This window comes from Varanus komodoensis, unplaced genomic scaffold (assembly GCF_004798865.1).
Source record: "Varanus komodoensis strain SLA01 unplaced genomic scaffold, ASM479886v1 scaffold2, whole genome shotgun sequence".
NCBI lineage: Eukaryota > Metazoa > Chordata > Lepidosauria > Squamata > Varanidae > Varanus > Varanus komodoensis.
Window position 1 is genome coordinate 58061458 of NW_025335568.1, and position 20157 is coordinate 58081614.

Sequence of the window (20157 nt, forward strand, 5' to 3'; positions counted from 1 at the left end):
TTGTGATGTTTGATGGGGGTTTTTTTTAGTCTTAGTTTAAAAATGTTAATAAAATATATTAAAAAAAAGAGAGAGAATATGTCCAGATGGTAGACCTTCAACAAAATGTTAGAAAAGTCCCAGATTATTACTGATGCTGCCACAGATGTTCCCAAAGCACATGAAGCATTTCATGGGGAAAAGAGCAACAGCTGACTCCGGATGGCGAACAGTGGGTTCACATGCACCCCACCTTTGATGGGAAGATGCTTGTCTCACCACTCAGTGAGGCCCTCTCCCCAGCCACACAAACTCATAAAAGCTTGCATAGTGATAGCTTCACTCTGCTCTTGCCCTTCTCTGCTGGACCACCGGGCGCAAGGGTTTGGCTAATGAGGGTTCCTTTTAGGTTGCTAAAAGCATTGCTTTGCTGTATATTCTGGCTGCCCAATAGTCTGTCCTTCATTGAGTTAAAACCAAGACAGCCCAGATTTTCTTTGGATGCAGATACAGAAGAAAAACAATTGCTGCTCAGTGTATTATGAATATAAAAATAGAAGCAGTGTGCCGAGTGTGTATTGCTTTGTAGCATTGCTGGTAACATCAGTGAAAATTTGCTTTCTGCAGTCAGGATGGCTGGGTTGTGCATGTTTGTGCACACAAGTCCAGAAAACTATTTACTTTCAGTGTCTCAGCAGCTTGTAAATGATGCTACCCTCCACATTAGGCCATCTGTGTGCATCATCTTGACCCATCCTGGACTTTAATAAGACACACGCACAAACTGGATTGAAAGAGTTCAGCTGAAAGTTTGCACAAACTTTCTGCCCTCTCCAGAAAGCCTAAAGAGACTGTTCCCAGTAGTTTGTGATTGGCTAATAAGAATCACATACAATTTGGGGATTTGGGGTATAAAATTGGGACTGACAGCTACCCCGCATCTTTGTCTGGATTAATTTGGCCCTTGTCTGCTTGGGATTGCTTGTTTTAGAGGTCCTCCCCTTTTAGAAACCAGCCATGCCTTGCGGCATATAGACATGGCTAGTCAGCTTTGTCATTTTGCCTTATAAATCCTGTTTCCAAAGATTGCTCTGTGCCCTTGTCTTTTATTGCATTTCACCTTTCATTTTTGCAAACCAATTTACCACTTGCTAAGTGAACACGTGTGCTTTCTTCCAACTGTGCTGTAGTCCTGTATAGGTCCAGCGCTTTCCTACTGGTTATTGGGTCCAGCACTTTCCTACTGGTTATTGCTACTGAGGTTTATGGCTTCACTTCTTGCTGGCATGGGCCCTGGTTTCCTAAGTCTTAAGATTTTCCCAAGAGGTCTGGCCTAACCCGAACCTTTGGTTCAGGCAGTGTTGGGTGTAAGGAGTGGTGGCATCCTACTTTACTGGGCTAGAATTTGTGCAACTGGCAACTTCTCCCATGCCATCTGCAGCAAAACAAAGAAAGCTGCTCCATGTGGTGTGGAAGAGGGACCCCGCTTCTGGACCATTCACATGGGGCTCCGTTCCTGGTGAGCGCCACCTGAAAGCTGAGCATGCTGACCAGGAACTTAGACTCATAGCCATGTCACAGCGGACTGCAGTCTGGGGAGCCAAGCCCAGAGCGTTTAATGGGTTCCCACCCCCAGTCCTAGCCACCATTGGAATCTCCCCACCCCGTTGAGCAATTCCCCAGAATTGAATCCAGTCCTGCTATACGTTGACGATGGAGCATAAAGTATCGGCAAGATCCTTTGGGTGGCCTTGTCCCTCCTTCTCCATGACTATTTCTCATGCAGCCTGTGTTCTACCCTTTAGTTTAGAACCTTGCAAACACACGAACAGCCAACCATCTTTAAGTTCCTTTAACAACCTGAATTTGTACACTGGTGGGTGAGCTGAAACAAGCCAAATATTTGAAAACAAGATTCCACTTAGATTGCTACAATAGCATCTCTTTGGTGCCAAGTGTATATTTGTGTGCAGCCATGTAAAGGGCAACGGGGGCTTGCCAAGCTCCCATTTCCCCCACCCCACATACACACACCTGTGATATTCAAGGTCTTCTGGAGAATTCTGACTGTGCTGAAGTGACAGCTTCAGGGACAAGACTGATTTGTTTTTGGGGGAGATTCATCTGCTCCCTTTTCAGTGCATTCAGGATCAAGCCATTTATCAGGATTATGATGGGGCTGACTCACAGGCTCTCCAGCTGATACGCTTGCTTAATATTGATGACAAGTTCTCAGAACATCCTCATAGCCTCTGCTCCTGAATCCTGGCTATTATTAACAGGAGGCAGAGATGCATCAATAAAGTCAGAAGACTTGTTCTTCCTGTCTGCATCTGGACAGCCACAGTCAGCACAAGTACGAAACATGTGGCCCATGTGCCTCGTAACTAGGATGCTCTAGTTTTTCTGATGTCCAGAACTTCTGGTATGGATTCTCTTGCTCAAGGATTCTTCTCTCCTTGAGCAGTTCTCTTTGGCAGATTGTTAAATTTTGAAGTGAAGCCACAAGTCCTGATAGCCTCCATTGCCATGCTGCATAGATCCATGTCAGCAAAGCAGTTTTAGCCTCCAAGAACAGGTCTTTTGTAAAGCAAATGGGTCTTAATGGTTCCTTCAAGAAAAACCTTCACAAATAGTTTGCATTACTGTAAGAAACACTATACTATCCTTGGGAAAATTCACCCCACTCCATCAGCTACTGTAAGGATTGCAGATCAGAAGGACCAGAGAAGACTGAAGGGGAGCATTTGACTGATACTAAGCTCTGCTAAGAAAAAGGTGCAGGTGCTGCTTCCCTGTGGATGCTGGTTCCACTATATCACTGCCAGTCTTCAATGTATATGTTTTTCTGTGTTGTGACCAGAATTTGGTGTTTGGAAGCATAAGCTGTCCAATGTCTTAATTCTGAGGTGGTCCTATTGATGTGTTAGGGACTGCACAGCTTGAAATGAGTTGGACCCTAGCCTAGTAAATTATCATGGACAGAGACTATAACCCGACCTCTGTCTGTGTCCTCTTTCCAACAGATGGTATATTAGGTTCTTAGCACACTACAATGGCCAGGGTTCCTCCTACAGGAGTACAAGAAGCAAGTGTACAACACAATATCAATTACAGTTTAATCCACTTTCTCATACTAAATTGACTGTACTGGGAAACCCAGATTTAAAAATAAGGAAGAAAATGTTGGTATGGCGGGCATGCATGATAAGTTGCTTCTTACCTTGGATAATTTGTGGGTGCTGCTGGTGAGTTTTTCTGGCATTGCATGCCAAATATTATTTGTATGCCATGGCTGAATGGCCATTCTTGCAATAGAAGCATTGCAAAAGATGTAGAGGTTTGGCCCGATGTTGAACAGCTTCAGAGAGTGGTTTACTATTGGAAGTACTTATGGGATGTGATTAGTTATACCTGCCCATGATCCATGCTTACAAATAATTCTTATCAGTGGATAAATATGATCCACAACATTTTAATAATGTGTGTAATAGGGGACTGGACTGTCCTATTTGCCCAATCAATGGATCGTCACTTTTCCATCTCTGTCAGAGACTCCAGTAGATCTTAGGCTGTGTCAGAAACACTTTTGCTCCATGTTTATACCAAATGCAACATTTTTTCGAAAGGGTTGCCCACGACAGCTAATGGCTGCAGGCGTAATGCCTCTCTCACCCATATGTTGTGGCGATGTCTAATAGCTACCTCTTTTGAGCAGTAGCCATAATACAGATAAACATAACAATGGAATGCTCTTTAATACTTACTGCACACATTTTCTTTTAAAATGTTTACCTGTTGATTGGAAGATAACACAAGGCCAACATAAATGGATTTTTTGTGCTCTTTTGACAGCACAAAGGTTGATACAAGAACACTGGAAAGATAAACATCCATCTCCTAAAGCACAGTAGATTGAGGACCTAACAACACTTTCAGCATTTGAATAGGTAAGATTAAATGCCTACAAATGGATAAATATATGATTATTTGGCCTGCCTTTCTTGAAGCTTATGCTCAGGTGTTTTCATTGAAGGTTGCATTTTATATACTTAAAGTTTTTTATATTCACCTACTGTCAAGTGATCAGTTTCACTTATGTAAGAAAACTGTATTTTTTTCTTTCTTCACATGGTTGTGTTGAAATTCATATAAAAATCAATTATGTGTGCATCCCTATAGCCTCCCAACATCATCTGGGAGGCCATAGGATTTTCTTTTTTAACTTTCCAGCTCCGAGATCTTGCAAATGAAGTGCAACACAATAGAAATGTGTGGCTTCTACTGTAGATACTTTCATAACTGAGCAAAGATCAAAGAGCAAATGCTAGAGGAAGGGTACAAGGAGCCTGCACAAAGATCTAGAAACAGAGTTGGCCTGTCCTGTGTTGAGCTGTCTCCTCAAAGGAACTAATGAGAACTCTGTTACCCAGGCTGCATCCTGCTGAATAGCTGAGAAAGAAGAAGTCATTTCAAGGGCTGCTGAAAATGGTAGCCGTTGGAAACAGTTGCTAGACTACACATTGCTTTGCCAACGTGGAGCCCAACCTTCCCTAAATCACTTAGCCTTTGGAAACTTTGCTGGCTAGGACAAGCACAAGGTGTGTGTCTGTAGGGGAACATATAGACAGAAGGGAGAAAGCAGCTATCCAGCTTTCTTTTAATCTATAAGGTCAGTTAGTTGTGGACCCCTTGTTCATCCTTCCTACCTAAAACTGTATCTTGGTAAATACTAGAATGAAAGTACTAGAATACGGAAAGACTGCTGGTGCAAAGCCAAGCTCTCTGCAGTGCTGGCTTGTATCATCCAACAGGGCATCACCCCCGCCACCATCACGTAGCTAACATAGCTCATGTACCACCTCCTGATATACCACCCATAGCTAAGTTCACCTGCTGATGAACCTCTCATGTTTGCTGACTCCAGTGCAATTCCCCTTGTTCCACCAGCAATATTTTCAAAGGCTCCAACTGTGCCAATAATTAAGAGAAAACTGGGGATGTTCACAGTACTATTGCAGAGCCTGCCTGGATGCACATGTCACAGCAAGCAACCCTATGTGGTTTCTATGGCACAGTTTTTCCCCCTGGATGTGCCTCCTAGATGGCCAAGTGGTTTATATACATGTGTGGTTTCCACCCTCCTTGCTCTGGCCTCCTGCTATTGGCACGTATCCCATCAGCCACCATGCCTGAAATTCAATCCCATGCTGAACGGCTGCAGCAGTTCTTGCAGCTGCTGCTCTTTCCAGGGGACTCTGTGGTAGTTGCCTAGCAGGACCATGGAAACTATGATGATGGATTTGGACAACCAGAGAAAACATGGTGAGGCATGGAAACCATAGAACAGTCCATCATTGTGGTTTCTAAAAACCAGAGTACCATGATGAAATAACACGACAGGGTCCAGATGACACAACAGACCATCCTGCAGAAGAAACCACCTTGACCTGTTGAGTCATGCAATCTGCTCACCAAAAGCTCTGTGTCTAAGCCAACCACATCCAGTGATGGTACTGTGAAGCCACCTTCCAAATTACCAGATCTGTTCCCTTGCTTTAGCTGCATCTTTTGCTCTGTGCACTTGTTTAGTCATCCGCAGGAGCACTGATGCTGAAGGATTTCATTCAGTGAGAGGTAGCATATCATGATGGATGTAGAGGCATTCGTTTTCTGACTCTACAAGAGAGTGCTTCTAGTTATGGACTTCAGAGTGACATTTGTCCTGATGAGACGTCAGTATTGGCACTGTAAGGCTAGAAGACATGCCGTGACTGTTGCCACACTGCTGAATCTTTTGGATAGCGCAAGAAAATGGACCAAATGGGAACATCAATGATGTTGTCAAGTTGAAGTACTGCATATTCTAGGAAGAATTCTGTCAAATCAAAGCACCTCATTTACTGCTTCCACATTTACTGTTGCTTCCACATTTACTGAAGATTGTAAGGTGGCAATGACTTCATAACCCATCACAGATCAGCATCAAGGGTTGATTCAGAAACTCAGCAAGACAACCAACTACTCCATTACAGACAATGCCAACATCTCTCCTGTCAGATACATGCTGCTGGTGTTTCTAGAATCTCTTCTTGTGCTCTGTTACCAGCTGGATTCCTTTCAGTGTCACTGTTCCATCTGGCTGTATCACAGATGGAAAGCCTTGCTTCATCCACCGAATGGGTACTACTGTTTCAGCACCAATAGCTTTGATTTTACCAACACTGTCAGCTTCTTTATATTCAGAATGGTGACTCCATCCTCTTGCAGCTGCATCTGGCATCTACTGAAGACTGTAACTACATTAGCCAGAAAGAACAGGCATATGAGCTTATTCTCTTCAAGATGGGAAGCAGGAAACCCATGTACTGCATTGTCCTCAGAATTCTTTGCATGAAGACTAGGAAATACCAAGGTACTGGAACAGAATGCAGTGGTGAAAAAGAAAACCCTGTCTGCCTGGCCTAAAAAAGCGTGGGAATTACAAGCAGACAGCAGTTGTTGGCTTCCGCAATGTCCCAAAGTTCTTTGGATCTGGGTCTTGATGTGTGGAAATGTGCTCAGGCCTACAAGCTGATGGCTGATGTGACCATTGACCAAATTATTTGTTAATGTTCATGCAAGATTTGACCAGTGGACCTCACAGCAGAACTTCTGCAGAGTGTTCAGCAGACACAAGATACTTGATCATTAATTATCCCTCATGTGGGATTGGAAGAGAGCCCACAAACTAGACTTCTCACCTATGTTGACAGATGCTCCATCTATAGCCTGGAGGATACATACAGGAAGGTGTTCCGAGCTGCTGCAAATCCAACAGCCTTGCTGCCCCCAGCACACCTTTTGCATCATGGCTTCAGGATGATTAACACCTGCCAAGCAGTACTTTTCATCCCCCAATTTTGTAACGATGGTCACTGTTGCATCCAGTTTGTCAGTTCTGGTTCAGTCTACAATCCACTGCATGCAGTCATTGTGCTCAGCTGGAGTCAAGTGCTGAAAAGTTCTGCACTTTTAAAGGAAAGCAGATGCTAACTGCTCTTGCTGGAAATGGGTACCCACTCAGATTCAGTTTCTCTGCTTCTCCATATCTGTGCAGGAGGAGGGCTCCAATTTTGTCTCCTAGTTTTTCACTGGTCATGGATCTTGCTTTTCCTATACAGGAAATCCATGTGGTTTCTGCAGGTGTCAAGACTACTGTTGTTCCAGAATTGTTTTATTTCTGTGAATACTCAAACATTTTTTTCCAATTGGGGGGATTGGAAAACAATTTTAGTATGTCAGGAAACACAAAACATGCTCTACGGCATTGGTCATTTTGCTAAAAATGTCCAAAGAAGTCTTTTGCACTATACTTGATTAAAGGATTTTTCTCAGAGGCCCCCAAGCAATATTGCTCATCCCATCCAATTCCAGACTGTGATGATCTGACCATTTAAGGGGCGGGGGAGGACTATGTGAGAAGAATCATACGAGAGGAAGTGTGGCATATGGGCTCAGTGATGTATATTCATTGTTACATTTGTAGTGCTTTGTACCCACACTGTATACCTACATATACTGTTGATATTTATGCATGTTAATATTTATGACTAGTCAAGCAGAAAGTCCCAATAATATTTGATTTGTGTAAGGTCTGAAAGGAAACAGTAATCATCTTAAAGTTCTATTTCAGGGATGGCCAGACTTGCTCAATGGAAGGTAAATATCAGATGCCTGAGGGCTGCAAGTGGGCGCCCCAGGCAGGGGGCGGGGAGTGAGTGGCATGTGGTAAGTGGATGCCACAGGTGCCCATGGTGGTAAGCAGCAAGCCGCAAAACAAACTGAAAGATTCGCATGCAGCTCCTGATCCTCGGTTTGCCCACCCCTGCTCTATTTCTTTATTTTTTTCTCCTCAATTTATTTTATGAAACAACCTGAAGTCTATGTTCCTAACTGCCCAGACATGTAGTTACAACTGCACAGTTTTTTCCAACGGCACAAAATATGTTCAGCTGCACATTAGAATAAAGTGTGCAAGCTGAAAGCAAAGAAGCAAGCAAGTGATTATTTAGGAAGGCACACTGAGAGAAGGCAGCCTTGCCTGGTTGCCCACCAAGAGGACCCTCTGCCGACATTATTGCATTCCTGCCTGTCAGTAGATCATCTGGAAGCACTGCCAGATCTTGGGCTCCCAGACTGGGATCCTGAAGTTTGACCCTGGCAGTGCCAGTGTGCACAAACATAGACAGAAGCTTAAATTATTTAAGTCTCCAGGAAAATAGAGATTTTGGCACCCTATATTTTCTTCCTGAAGCAAAAGGTGAAGTGTTGCCTTCCCCATCCCATATCCTGATAACTGAAGGTCGCCAGTGCTGGCAATGGGTCAACAAGCTGCGCTGCACGTGGGACTTAGGGGGGAGGGGACTGGGGGGCAGGGGGCACGCCATATTCCCTGGACAGCTTTGGCACCTTGCTCCTGCCCCCTGCCCCTCTGCCGCTGTTGTCAAAGACAGCTGCTCCATTCTGCAGGGCCAGTCCCAGCCGTGGAACTAGGAGGCATACACATTGCAGAGTCAACGCAGAAAGTGAATATTTAAGTGTAGGTTTCCTTTGTGGTGTGACTGGGTCACCAACACCCTTCAATCAGTACGGTACTCACCGGGTCAAAGGTGGGAAACCGATGAACAGCAGATCGAAACATGTAACTCCTACATTTAGGGGAGGGAGAAAGAGTGAAAGTATTTTCAGTTCTTTTGAAAAATCAGTTGCTTTGCCAACAGTGCCAAGTCATATTTTTATGTCTTCATCTCTCTGGGTTCACTGGATCTTAAGGCCACCTCAATACTGTATTGCCCATGTATAGAATTTATTTATTTATTATAAATTTATAAATAAAATAAATTTATTAAAACATCTATTTAGAATGCAGGCTTCAGGTTTTTTAAAGCAGCTATACTGATCTAATTTTCATGTGTTGCATTTAATTGTTTTTGCTCCTGGAAGAGGCCTAATTTGAGTGTTCCTCCTGCTTCTAATGATTAATGCCATTAAAAAAAGGTTACTGCCGTTAGCCACTTTGCACTTGTTCTTTCTGATGTGCTCTGGGTCTTCATCCCAGCCAGCCTGCCACAGAATACCCTGGTTCTTTTAATGTGCTAGAACACGTTGCTGGTGCCCATGTTGCATAAGGTCACTATGGTTGCTATAGTAAGATTAGTGGAAGTCTCCAGTTTGGATGGCCCTATAAGGGAATTGGTCAAATTCATGAAGGATGAGACTATAAAGGCTACTAGTCCTGATGGGGTTGTGCTGCCTCCAATAATAGAGGCACTAGGCCTAGGTACACCAGTTGCTAGAGAACTTGGGCAGGAGGGTGGAGTTTCACTGATGTCCTATTGTGGGCTTCCCACAGGCCGCTGGCTGGTCACGGCATGAACAAAATAGAGCCAGTAGGACATTTCTTCTGTACTTCTGCTCCTAGGGAAGTAAGACAGTTGTGCACAGAGTCGTCCATGATCACACACCCCTCTGTCTGTGTCCAGACACTCCCACAGCCTCCCACTGCCCTTTGTGGGGTCCAAGTCAGGCATTCAGGGCATAAAACCCAGTACAGTGTAGCTATGGCCAGCCAGGGAGTAGTACATTTCTACCTATTCATGCCTGTGAATAAACAGAAATGCATTTTGGAACCCACATCTTCATTTTTGCCATCTTATTTCCATAGTGGTAGAATCCAGCTTTTAAAAACCCTCTTAAGGTCTGGCAGGCTGAGACCCCATTAACCTGTGGGTCCCGACCTACCAGTCAATGATCAGCAGGAGAGGTCAGACCTCCCTAGCCTGGTGTCCTTCATAGGAGTGTTGGGCTGAAATCTCTGCCTTTCTCAGCCACCATGACAATACTCGCTGGAGACAATGGGAGTTGGTCCAAGTCACATATAAGACACCAGGGTGGAGAAGACTGAAGTAAACAATAGTGGATTAAATGGACAAAGCTTGATGCAACATGAACTTTTTACCTAAGTTCCTAGTGTGTACAGAAGCCTTCCCCGACCTGGTGGCCTTCAGAGGCATTTGGACCACAACTCCCAGAATTTCCACCCAGCAGGGCCATTGACTGGGAATTCTGGGTGTTGCAGTCCAATGTGTCTGGAAGCTACAAGGTTGGAGAAGGCTGATGTAGAGTGCACTGATTTGGCTCCTTTTCTCCAGAGAGACCAAGAAAATGGAGGCCAGGCCTCCATGGCCCTTTCTTGAGGGGGGAAAAATCTTTCAATTTAATCCCGCTTTTTCATTAGTAGCAATTGTTGTGGCCTTGGATGGCCAGGCCCTTTGCCCTCTGACACAGGAAATGATGTTATTTGGAGCAGCAGTTCAGAAATGGGGCGGGGGGGGGGGGGAGAGAAAAACTTTAAAATAAAGAAAGTAAAAACAACCTATATAGAAAGAAAAATGGAATGGGAAGGTCTATTGACTTACTTGGTTGGAAATGTGGGAACCGGAGGAGGGAAAAGATCATACTGTCCTGGATCTAAGTTGATATTCTGTGGAGAATCAAGAGCACACAGTATAGATGGAGGTACTTCAAATGTTACAGTATTATTTAAAATACTTGGGCAAATACTTCCAAGGTGGTGAAGAAATCTAGGTATGTAAAATTTCTCTACTGAATAACAAACAGAACCAAACTGAGCAATTCACAATTCAACTTCCAGTTTTTAACAGCAGCTTTGAAATGCCCTGCAAGTTGAGAAGAGCACTGATTGGATTATTCTTCAAAGGGAGCTGATGGTTGGATCGAGGTGGTAATTCTAAATATGAGTTGCCACAACAGGAAAAGCCATGTTTGTTTTGCCTACTCACCATACTTGGAAGATGTGTGTGTTTGAGGAGAACCTCAAGAGAAAAAATCTGAAGAACTGCATTGCTCCATGTAGGAGCACATGGTTGTCAATCTTCAGCATCCCAGTTCCATAACCAGCTTTAAAGGCCATGACCAACTATTTGAACCATGACCCCAAAACAAAATATAGCTCTTTAAATGCCAGCACTTTGTATTAAAGTTATGTAGGAATATAGGGAGCTGCCTTTTACTGGTTTATCTTGCCCAGTTTTGCAAGGCAACTGGCTGGCTGCAGCTGTTCAGGATATCTGAAAAGGAATTATTCCATCTACTTAGGGAGGCCAAAAACTGAAGTTAGGGATATTTGCATTGAAATGCAAGGCAAACAAATTTCTCCCCCATCCCTATTGCCAGCCTGATAAAAACAAGCACATTCCTGGAGCATGTACGATTGTACATGCCTTCATAAATACAGGAATAGAATGGACTTTGCTCCTGCTGTCTCAGTGTTGGATCTGATTGTATGAATGCAGGAGGTTTCAGAAGTTGTATCTGTGTACTATCTGGAATGGTACAGCCTCATTCTATTGCCTCACTCCAATGCAGGTGGAGACTCAGCCCAGGATAAGTCCTATTGGTGTTCCAGCTCTTCAACTCTGAGTACATGGTGGCGAAAACATAGAAGGAGTTAATGCGTGGGACCTGCAACTAAATGTTGCAGCATGGGGATTTCCTATTCTGTCTTCCAGACAGACAGACATGCCCTCTTTTATGATGTTTCATGCTATTCAACCCAGTCATTTCCAGCTCCAGTGCTTCAGCTCTGCACACTTTGCATGCTTGGTCCTCTCATTTTGGCCAGTGCGGTGTAGTGGCTAAGAGCATGGGCCTGGGACTCAGACCATCTGGGTTCTAGTCCCCGCTCAGCCATGGAGCCAACTGGGTGACTTCGGGCCAGTCACAGATTCTCAACCCAACCTACCTCACAGGGTTGTTGTTGTGGGGATAAGATGGAGGAGGAGGAGGATGTAAGCTGCCTTGAGCCCTTTGTAGGAAAAAGGCAGGATATAAATCCAAAATTAAAATGAAATAATAAAATAAAATAAAATATCCCCCTTTGGTATTTGTCCCCCTAAGGTTTTCATTACTTGGACTTCCCCCAAGCCCATCAAGTCCTACCTCTTTTGTGTGTGTGTGTGTGTGAGGGGGAGGGGTCCATTTTGGTTGCTGCAGGATCTCCGCACTCAGATGATGAGTTCACTGTTAGCATCTATATAAGTTGTGGATGCGTGGATGCATGTGTACACACTTGTGTGAGATGTGATAATGAGGCTAAGTATTTGCGGGGAGGGATTTTTCGAAACTACCCAGTTTTGTCTTTGTCCCTGGCAAACACTCACATTCAGCCCCAATTTTCTGAAACTGTATTTGGCCCTTGGGCTGAAAATAGGTTGGACACCCCCAAGATGGAATAGCCTGAATACAATGCTGCTGCTGACATCCAAGATGTCCGGCTATGTATTATGCATGTATACAACATTGCTTTAAACTTTTGTTCTTAGGATTACTGCTACCATGTTATGTTTACCTTATCCCTATAGGATAAATGTGAGGGACAGTCCCTTGATGTGTTCTTAAAAGAATAGGTTGCTGGCCTTTTCCCTGCCAGTTCCACAAATGACGGAGGATTGTATGAGAAAGTATCTGGTAGGGTCAGGTCAGGCATCTGCTGAAAGATGGACTTCCTCTTTCTGCCTTCATTTCTAAAATTATATGTTGCTTTCACTGGGTTCAATTGAGCATCTTCAAGAAAATCCCGGACTGGGTAAGAACCTGGTATTGGTGTTGGCTGATGGAAACAAACATAACAACCAAACTGTTTTATATACATGTTGGCTGATATAACTTTAGATTTCTCCTGCCTCTTTTAAACAAACGCTAGGAATTAGATCCAGATTTGTGCACTCTTAGAGTAGACCCAGTGAGATCTAATGTGACCGGGATGCTGCTAGCAAAATAGGTGGCATTTAAATACTTAAATAAATAAGATTCTCATGATGAACTGAAGTCCTATCAATTTCAGTGGGTCTACTCTGAGGCTGTGATTAACCCTGGATCCATCTTTATAGATGCACACGACTAATTATTCACTTATGCAGCCCAGTATTTGCAGTGGTACCTTGGCTCACGAACATAATCCGTTCCAGGACTCTGGTTGTGACCCAAATTGGTCATGAACCAAGTGAAATTTCCCCATAAGGTTCAATGTAAATAAGGTTAATCCATTCTGTAACCATTTTTTAAATCAGAAAAATGTGAAGCAAAGTGGCAAAGAACAACAAAGATCCCGGCCATCTCTCCCCCACCCGCAGCACAACCACAATCATGCCTGTCATCTGGGGCGGGGGGGGAGACGGGCGCGACCATGGGCCCGCTGGGGGCGGGGGAGAGACGGGCATGAACGTGGGTGCACTGAGGGGGTGCACTGGCAGGGTGGAGATGGGCGCCATCGTTCTGGGGGGGGAGATGGCCAAGATCGCAGTTGCACTTGTGCAGGGAAGATGGGCGCGATCTCGGCCACCTCCCCCCACCCCCAGCACGATCGCGGCCATCTCCCCACTCGGGGGGGCGGGGGGGAGATGGCTGCAATCACGGTCGCCACCCAATGTGGAGTTCGCAACCTGTGTCAAAATGTTTATGAAATTTTTGTTCGCAACCCGATTTGGTAGTGAACAGAGACGTTTGTGAGCCAAGGTACCGCTGTATTTTATTTAATTCTTAATTAAGAAGTATCTCACCTTTGTTCTAGTGAGCCCAGTGCAGTACACATGAGCGGGATCTCATGCAAACTCTTCTTTCTCACAGCACTATTGTGAAGTTTTAAATTGGAATGTAGCCAGGTGTGCACAGGTGCACCCACTTGCTATTCATTCATTTAAATATGAACATGCTAGTCTTTCATCCAAATTTGATTCCAGAGTGATCACTCTTATTATTATAGTTGTATAATAATACAATGAATAATACAGCAGAATTCTATTTCATTCAGAAAGCAGGACTTTATGCGTTATGTTTAATGATGATCTTCCACTAGCAAAAAGGAAAGGATTCCTTGGGAAGATTGAATTTTCCCTGCCCACTTCCAGAGGTTTGGGGATCCCACCCCCCACCCCTGCAGCTGGCCTGGCAGGTTTGCAAGGGGTAAAAGGAGAGAGGATGGGGAAGGAAATACCCATGGAATGAGTGCAAGTCTGCTTGTTTGAAACTGGATTTAGCCCAGCAATGCTAAATAAATACTGAAGCTCCTGATTTACTCCAGAGGTACTTCAAAGAGGCATTTCTAGGTTGTCTCTCTCTCTTCTTTTTCCCTACAACCTCTCTTGCATGTGTTTCTTACTGCAGAAAATCTTTAATTGCAAAGAGTTGGAACAGTTGCATGGTGGCTTCTGGCAGTTAATGCTAGTAGCCCACGGTGTATAATGCATGCATGTATGCATGTGTATATCAATATCACCTCTGCATCACCTCCCCAGATTAGCAATTACATCATACAATATCTATGTTTTTACCTTGGTAACTACAAAGCTAAGAATAATCAGATGAATGTTATACAGACCCGTAATGATTCCCTCCACCATGCATCTCTTCTAAGCTCAGGTAGTTCTTTTTCCTTCTCAATTACCTTCAAAGAAACCCAAATTATATGCTCAAAATGTGTACCATTGTATTTTTACCCATTTGCAGTATAAATTTATAGAAGCACATATGTTGATGTACATATGAACATGTACAAACAAACCTTCATATGCACCATAAAAAGCCAGTATGGCATAATCGAGTGTTGGAATGGGACTTGGGAGGTCTGAGTTCTAGTTCCCACTCTGCTGTGAAGTTTACTGGGTGCTTTAAAGCAGTCACGGACCCTCAGCTTAAGCTACCTCACAGGGTTGTTGTGAGGATAAAATGGAGGACTATATAAGCCACCTTGAGCTTCTTGCAGGAAAAAGGCTGAGATCTAGATCTAAATTATCTAAAATAATCAAAATCATGAAACACAATGATTTTCCTCATAAGTGTGGGGGTTTGCATGGCCTTGCATTCTATTTTACAGAGGGCAGCCTTCTCTTTGAAAGGCTATCAAAGCACAGACTTAAGTTGAAGAGTTTTCCAATCCAAGTCAGGTTTAAAGACAAAGAACCCTAAGAATAGAGAGCAGCAAATACCTTGACATTGACCATTAGCAGTTTGTACCTGGACAGCAGACTGGCAGGCATACAAAGCGCCAGACTCATGGTGAGGTGTATTGTGTTTCTAGGAAAATTCTGATCATTACTTCTAAGTTTTTATCCATGAATACAAGTTTTCATGCCCTCTTTGCCGGTAGTGCTTTTTCTCTTTGTTGACAATACTGCAGAGGCTACCAGAATAATCCTACCACATCTTAAAATAAAAGATTAAAAACACAGGTGCTGGATATGTGAAAAAGATGCACTGAAGTTAAATTGTGGCAGGACATTTTCTATACAGGTGCTTCCACTCCAGAACTTTCTCCCTTGGGAGTTTCGACTGACTCACACCCATGCAGCTTTTGGAAAGGTTTATGAAAAAAGGGCTTTTAGATCTCCATCTCTCTTCCCAGGATGGTGCTTAATCTGTTAATATTTTTATATGCATCTATATCAGAGTTGTGAACAGATTGTTTTTAATTTAGTTTTCTTTTTAGAGTTTTATAAAAAAATGTATTAATATGGACTGTGTTGTCAATTGTGGGTTGCACTACTGCATTTTTCAAATGATTATGTTTTAATTCCTGTTCTGAGTGGCATTTAAGTCTATAAGGGCAAAAAGAAGGTCACCCATTAATGCTGGAAGACAAACAAACACATGAAAAAAAATGGTGATCCCAAGTTACAAGGAGTGGAATATCTCTTTGGGTCTAAAGAATGCTCATGTACCTGAGAAAGAGAACATCTGGCAGAATCGAGACATGCTGTCTGGAGCATATTGGGAGTTGTCAGACTTTTGTTTATGCCTAAATATGCCTAGGGTTCCACTCCTAAAGTGGGCCTGCATGAGCCTGGCTAATGCTGATAGGACTGGCTTGACTGGGGAGAAGAAGGGTTTTGTTTGGATTTTAAATCCATTTCTCCTGCAAGAATCCTGGCAGTGTGTCTTCCAGCAGTTGGGAGCATCAAATTGCTGTGTTTTCTGTGGAAAAATGAAACTCATTCAAAAGATAGACTTTTATGATGCTCTTTATTGGGACTGAATTCATCTTATGAGAGTCTGTCTAGACTTACTATCAAGCTAACCACAAGATATATAACATTTACCGAAGTCAGTTTGCTTGATCTGCTGCTATCACTGGTGCCAAACATGTTCTCTCTCTCTTTTTAAAAGCAATGCTCTATTTCTTGCAGATTATATCAGAGGTATAACAGTATCTGTGACATCACAATCCATGTGATGTTCTTATCCAGAAGAAGGAATATGGACAGACCATAAAGTCTGGAGACAGTGAGAAGCTTCAGAGAGAGCGCGAATCTTAAAAAGTTAGAACAAGGGGGTTTGCTGCTTGTGCCTGGTGAGGCCATTTTGCTTTTAAACCACTGACAAACTAATTGGGCAGGTTTTTGCACTGTTGAGAACCCTGCAAAACCTGTTTTGTCCAGAGGCAACAGTGGAAAACAATGAGATAAATCCAGTGTTGTACAAGCCGACCTCCATTTGCATGGCAGACTCTCATCCCTCTTACAGCCCTCCACATGCCCTCCAAATCCTCTCTGGAGGGTTGTCTCAAATCTCCAGAACAGATTTGGCAGCTGTTGCAAGGGGCAGGGCGAACCTGCTCCATCAGTATTTTATTTTGTTGTTAAACAACTGGATTCAACCCTATGTGTACACCACCATGGGAGGAAAACTCTCTCGAAAGGCATGCTCAGCTTTCTTAATAACCAGGCTCCTCCTTGCACACAAAGGCATTTTATTAAAATGTGCTAGGCAGAACTAAGTGATGGAAAAATAACACTGGGCCAAGGTCTGAAGGGTGTGTTGCTCCATGTACTCAGAGGCATGGGGACTGCAGAACACCTTTGCCACTAAGGAGAATTACCAAAGTATTTGCTGATATGGCATAGTAATTTATTGCTCAAAATCAAAACTCGCATTGAGAGCACACAATTGTGGCAAGTGCCCAAAACAGGTCTTTGGATCTCAACTTGTGGTTACAAGCTGGTTTCCTGACCTCAGGACTACTTGCCATTTTGCCCTGGATGTAGCCGTTTTGCTTGTCCATCCCAAACTGGCTCTTTCCAGATGTGCTGACTAAAACTCTTAGTTTCAGTTTTAAACTCTTTACTATATTTTAATTCTCTGTATTTCTGCCAAGTTTTACTCTGGTTTTGACTTTTTATATAGTCGTTTTAAACATTTAAATTTTATAGTGTATGTTATGGTTTAACATGATTGAACACCAGCCAAAGAACTTCAGCTAGTAGGCAGCACAAGAATGTAGTAACTTAATACATTCAACTCCCATTATCCCCATCCAGCATGGGGAAAAGATGCTCTGGATTGACTAAAAGGGCTTTAGTTTCAGATTTACACTGAAATGCTTTCAATCTTGTACAAAACATTCATGGAATTCTTTTTAATGTAAAAAACAAAGTATAAAGAAACTAAAGTGTATTTCTAGGGAAACCATAACATAAACCATCTTTACAGGGATTTAAGGGCTTACTCACATGTATGTATACAACCTCACTGTAGGGAACGACCATAAGACACTGACATGCACTGAAACTTTATCCATGTGAACTCAAAAATCAGTCCTGACAGAATGGGTCTCATTCCCAAGGGTGTATGCATAAGTTGCATCTGTTCGCCACGATCTTAGGGATAGGCTTTTCCCAGCCCTGCTACTTTACTTGAAGAACCGAAGTCTGAATGTGGGAATAAATACATGGATACTACAACTGATGGGGACAAACATCATGCTTGTAGAATCTTTTTTTTTTACTAGAACCCCGAGATCCTCAGCTGGTGGCAGTTGGTGATCTGTACTAGCAAGTTCTTTCATAGAAAAGACCTCTCCTAGTTTCTCCCTAAATATTTTTGCCAGCAGCCTATTAAACTTTCCTAGTTGTTTCAGTTGTTAGAAAACTGGGAATAAGAAATAAAAAACCTTTGCTAATCTATTGAGAATCACTCAGAAAGCTGCCAATAGAGCCCAATATAACTTTTGTCCACTTTTGCTCTACTATAAGGAACAAAACCTTTGCTAAAGTAACTATTTCTCTGTATGGATTCAAAACTATGCTAGCAGTGGGAACTGTGCCTGAACACATTTTCAAGCTTGAAACAGCAGCAGAAAAGGAGGGGGGGTTATGTAGTTCAGATCCATCAAATTAAAAAAGAGCCACTGCATAAATAGAGCAACCCAGGTTCATAAAACACTGACAAATAAAATTTAGGGGACTGTAGTGGTGAGAAATCTAGAGGGGCCCCATGCAACCAACCAACCAACCCCCCCCCCCAATCTAAGATGGAAGCAGATTAGATGGCCTGACCAGATGGACTCCTACTACCTGACTTTTGAAGGAGCTGATCTCCTAGCCAAGTAGATGGAAGAGCATCTTTCTCTCTGCTGCCACCTGACAGTAACTGCCACTGGGTGACAGCTATATATGCAGCACATATATGGGTGCTGAAACAAAGCTGTCTTCTTTTAACAGAAGCTTGCTCTTCAGAAGTACCTAGACCTGAAGCTTCTAAGTAGATGATCTAAAAAAAGACTGCCTTGACAATACTGAGACAGCTTTGCCTAGGAAGTTCTGATCTTATAGCAAATTGGATAGGCTAGGCTAGAAGTCATGTCGCAGTGTCATGTTGCACACCAGGAAAAAAAAACCTGATATGGAGAGGGCAAAGCTCATTTCAGTGTAGAACCTTTATCCAACCATGTTAAGATTTCTTAAAGATAAGTGTATTTCACATGAATGCTTCCATGCTAATATGTTCTCTCAAGTCCCATTGATTTGGATGGAGGCTTAGGATAGTAGCCTTTATATTTCCCATTTATGATTAAATTAGTGTGAAATGTGCCATTCTTCAAGCAGGCATGGGGAGGTATTTTGCTGTAATGTTCAGTTCATTAAGTTACTACCCCAGCAGAAACAGGATAGAAAGTTAAAAAGAGGCATGTAAGAAAGGTACCAGAACTTAACCATTACAGCTACTGGTAAACTATCCACCACCATCTGTGGCCTTGGTATATGTGTTTGTCATGTGGATTGGTGCTAACTTCTCCTCCACTTGAACAAAGGACTGTTGAAATGCATCAAAAGATGGTCTCATGCTCATTCTTTGAGGGAGGCAGGGCCTGGTGGTGCTTTCTGCTGCTTGAAGGTAGAATTCAGACTCCTTGCCCCAAGTTTGCTTAACCTATCTCCCCAGCCCATTAAATCTTTTCCTATGGCGATAAACTTATCTTCATGGGTATCCAATGTCATTTGTAGGGACATTTTGTAACTATTGTGACAATCTTGTGCATAGTTGGGGCCCTTTCATTGTTCTGTTGTCAGTTACTACACATCTCTCCTATATCTAATGAAAAGGTATTTAATATACACACGCACCTTTTCCACAGAAATGTTAGACTCATCAACAACTAATTTTGATGAAAAGCGGCGTCCACCAAGCATTTTTCACTTCTCTGTGACTTTATCAGACTGCTGTAATCCAAGACTGATGGGAGTGGAAATTCATCACAAGGCAGTTTTCTCTGACATACAGATGTAGATATGCTTTGCTCCAGTGTTTAGAACAAAGGCAGTATGCCTAATCTCATGACAAGGAAGTTCATATCCTGCCAGCCCTCTCAATAGGCAGGTGTATGATTGTCCTAGATGCCACGTTTTACCCCCTAGTAGCTCCTATGCAGTGTCACTACTGACATTATGATACAGTGCAACAGAAGTCCCAATCAGATGGGCTGGTTTTAGATAAAGCAGAAGTAAGTAGAAACAACTCCCTTTGGGTTGTATTTTGTTTAAAATGAAGATGGCCCAACACAGCATCTCCTCAGTTATAATCAGTAAACTTCCTAATTGCCTTGCTTCTCTTTTCCACTGAAATTTCCCTGAAGCAGAGATTTCCAAGCACCCTGTCCTCAGAGCACACTTATCTGTTAAGGAACCCATGACCTGTTGTAGAGCTCTGGCTGCTCTGTTAGCCACATCAACAAGCCAAATTTGTACAGCATGACAAACCAAAGGTAATTATGGAAATCCTACTTGCACACAACTGGCACACATGGGGGATGAAGTTAAGTCACTGTGGCTTATTTCCCCTCCT

The 20157-nt window shown here is 43.1% G+C and overlaps 1 protein-coding gene across 1 annotated transcript in view; it reads right to left on the reverse strand.

Annotated features, from left to right (window-relative positions):
* Positions 1-20124, reverse strand: part of STPG4 (sperm-tail PG-rich repeat containing 4) — a 30150-nt gene extending 10026 nt beyond the window's left edge. The window contains exons 1-5 of the mRNA XM_044428565.1: positions 19440-20124; positions 14420-14485; positions 12392-12652; positions 10440-10504; positions 8621-8669 (exon numbers count right to left, since the gene is read on the reverse strand). Coding sequence (XP_044284500.1) covers positions 8621-8669; positions 10440-10504; positions 12392-12652; positions 14420-14485; positions 19440-19505 — 507 coding nt within the window. The 5' untranslated portion in view covers positions 19506-20124. The remainder of the gene's footprint in view (positions 1-8620; positions 8670-10439; positions 10505-12391; positions 12653-14419; positions 14486-19439) is intronic.
* Positions 20125-20157: the final 33 nt, after the last annotated feature.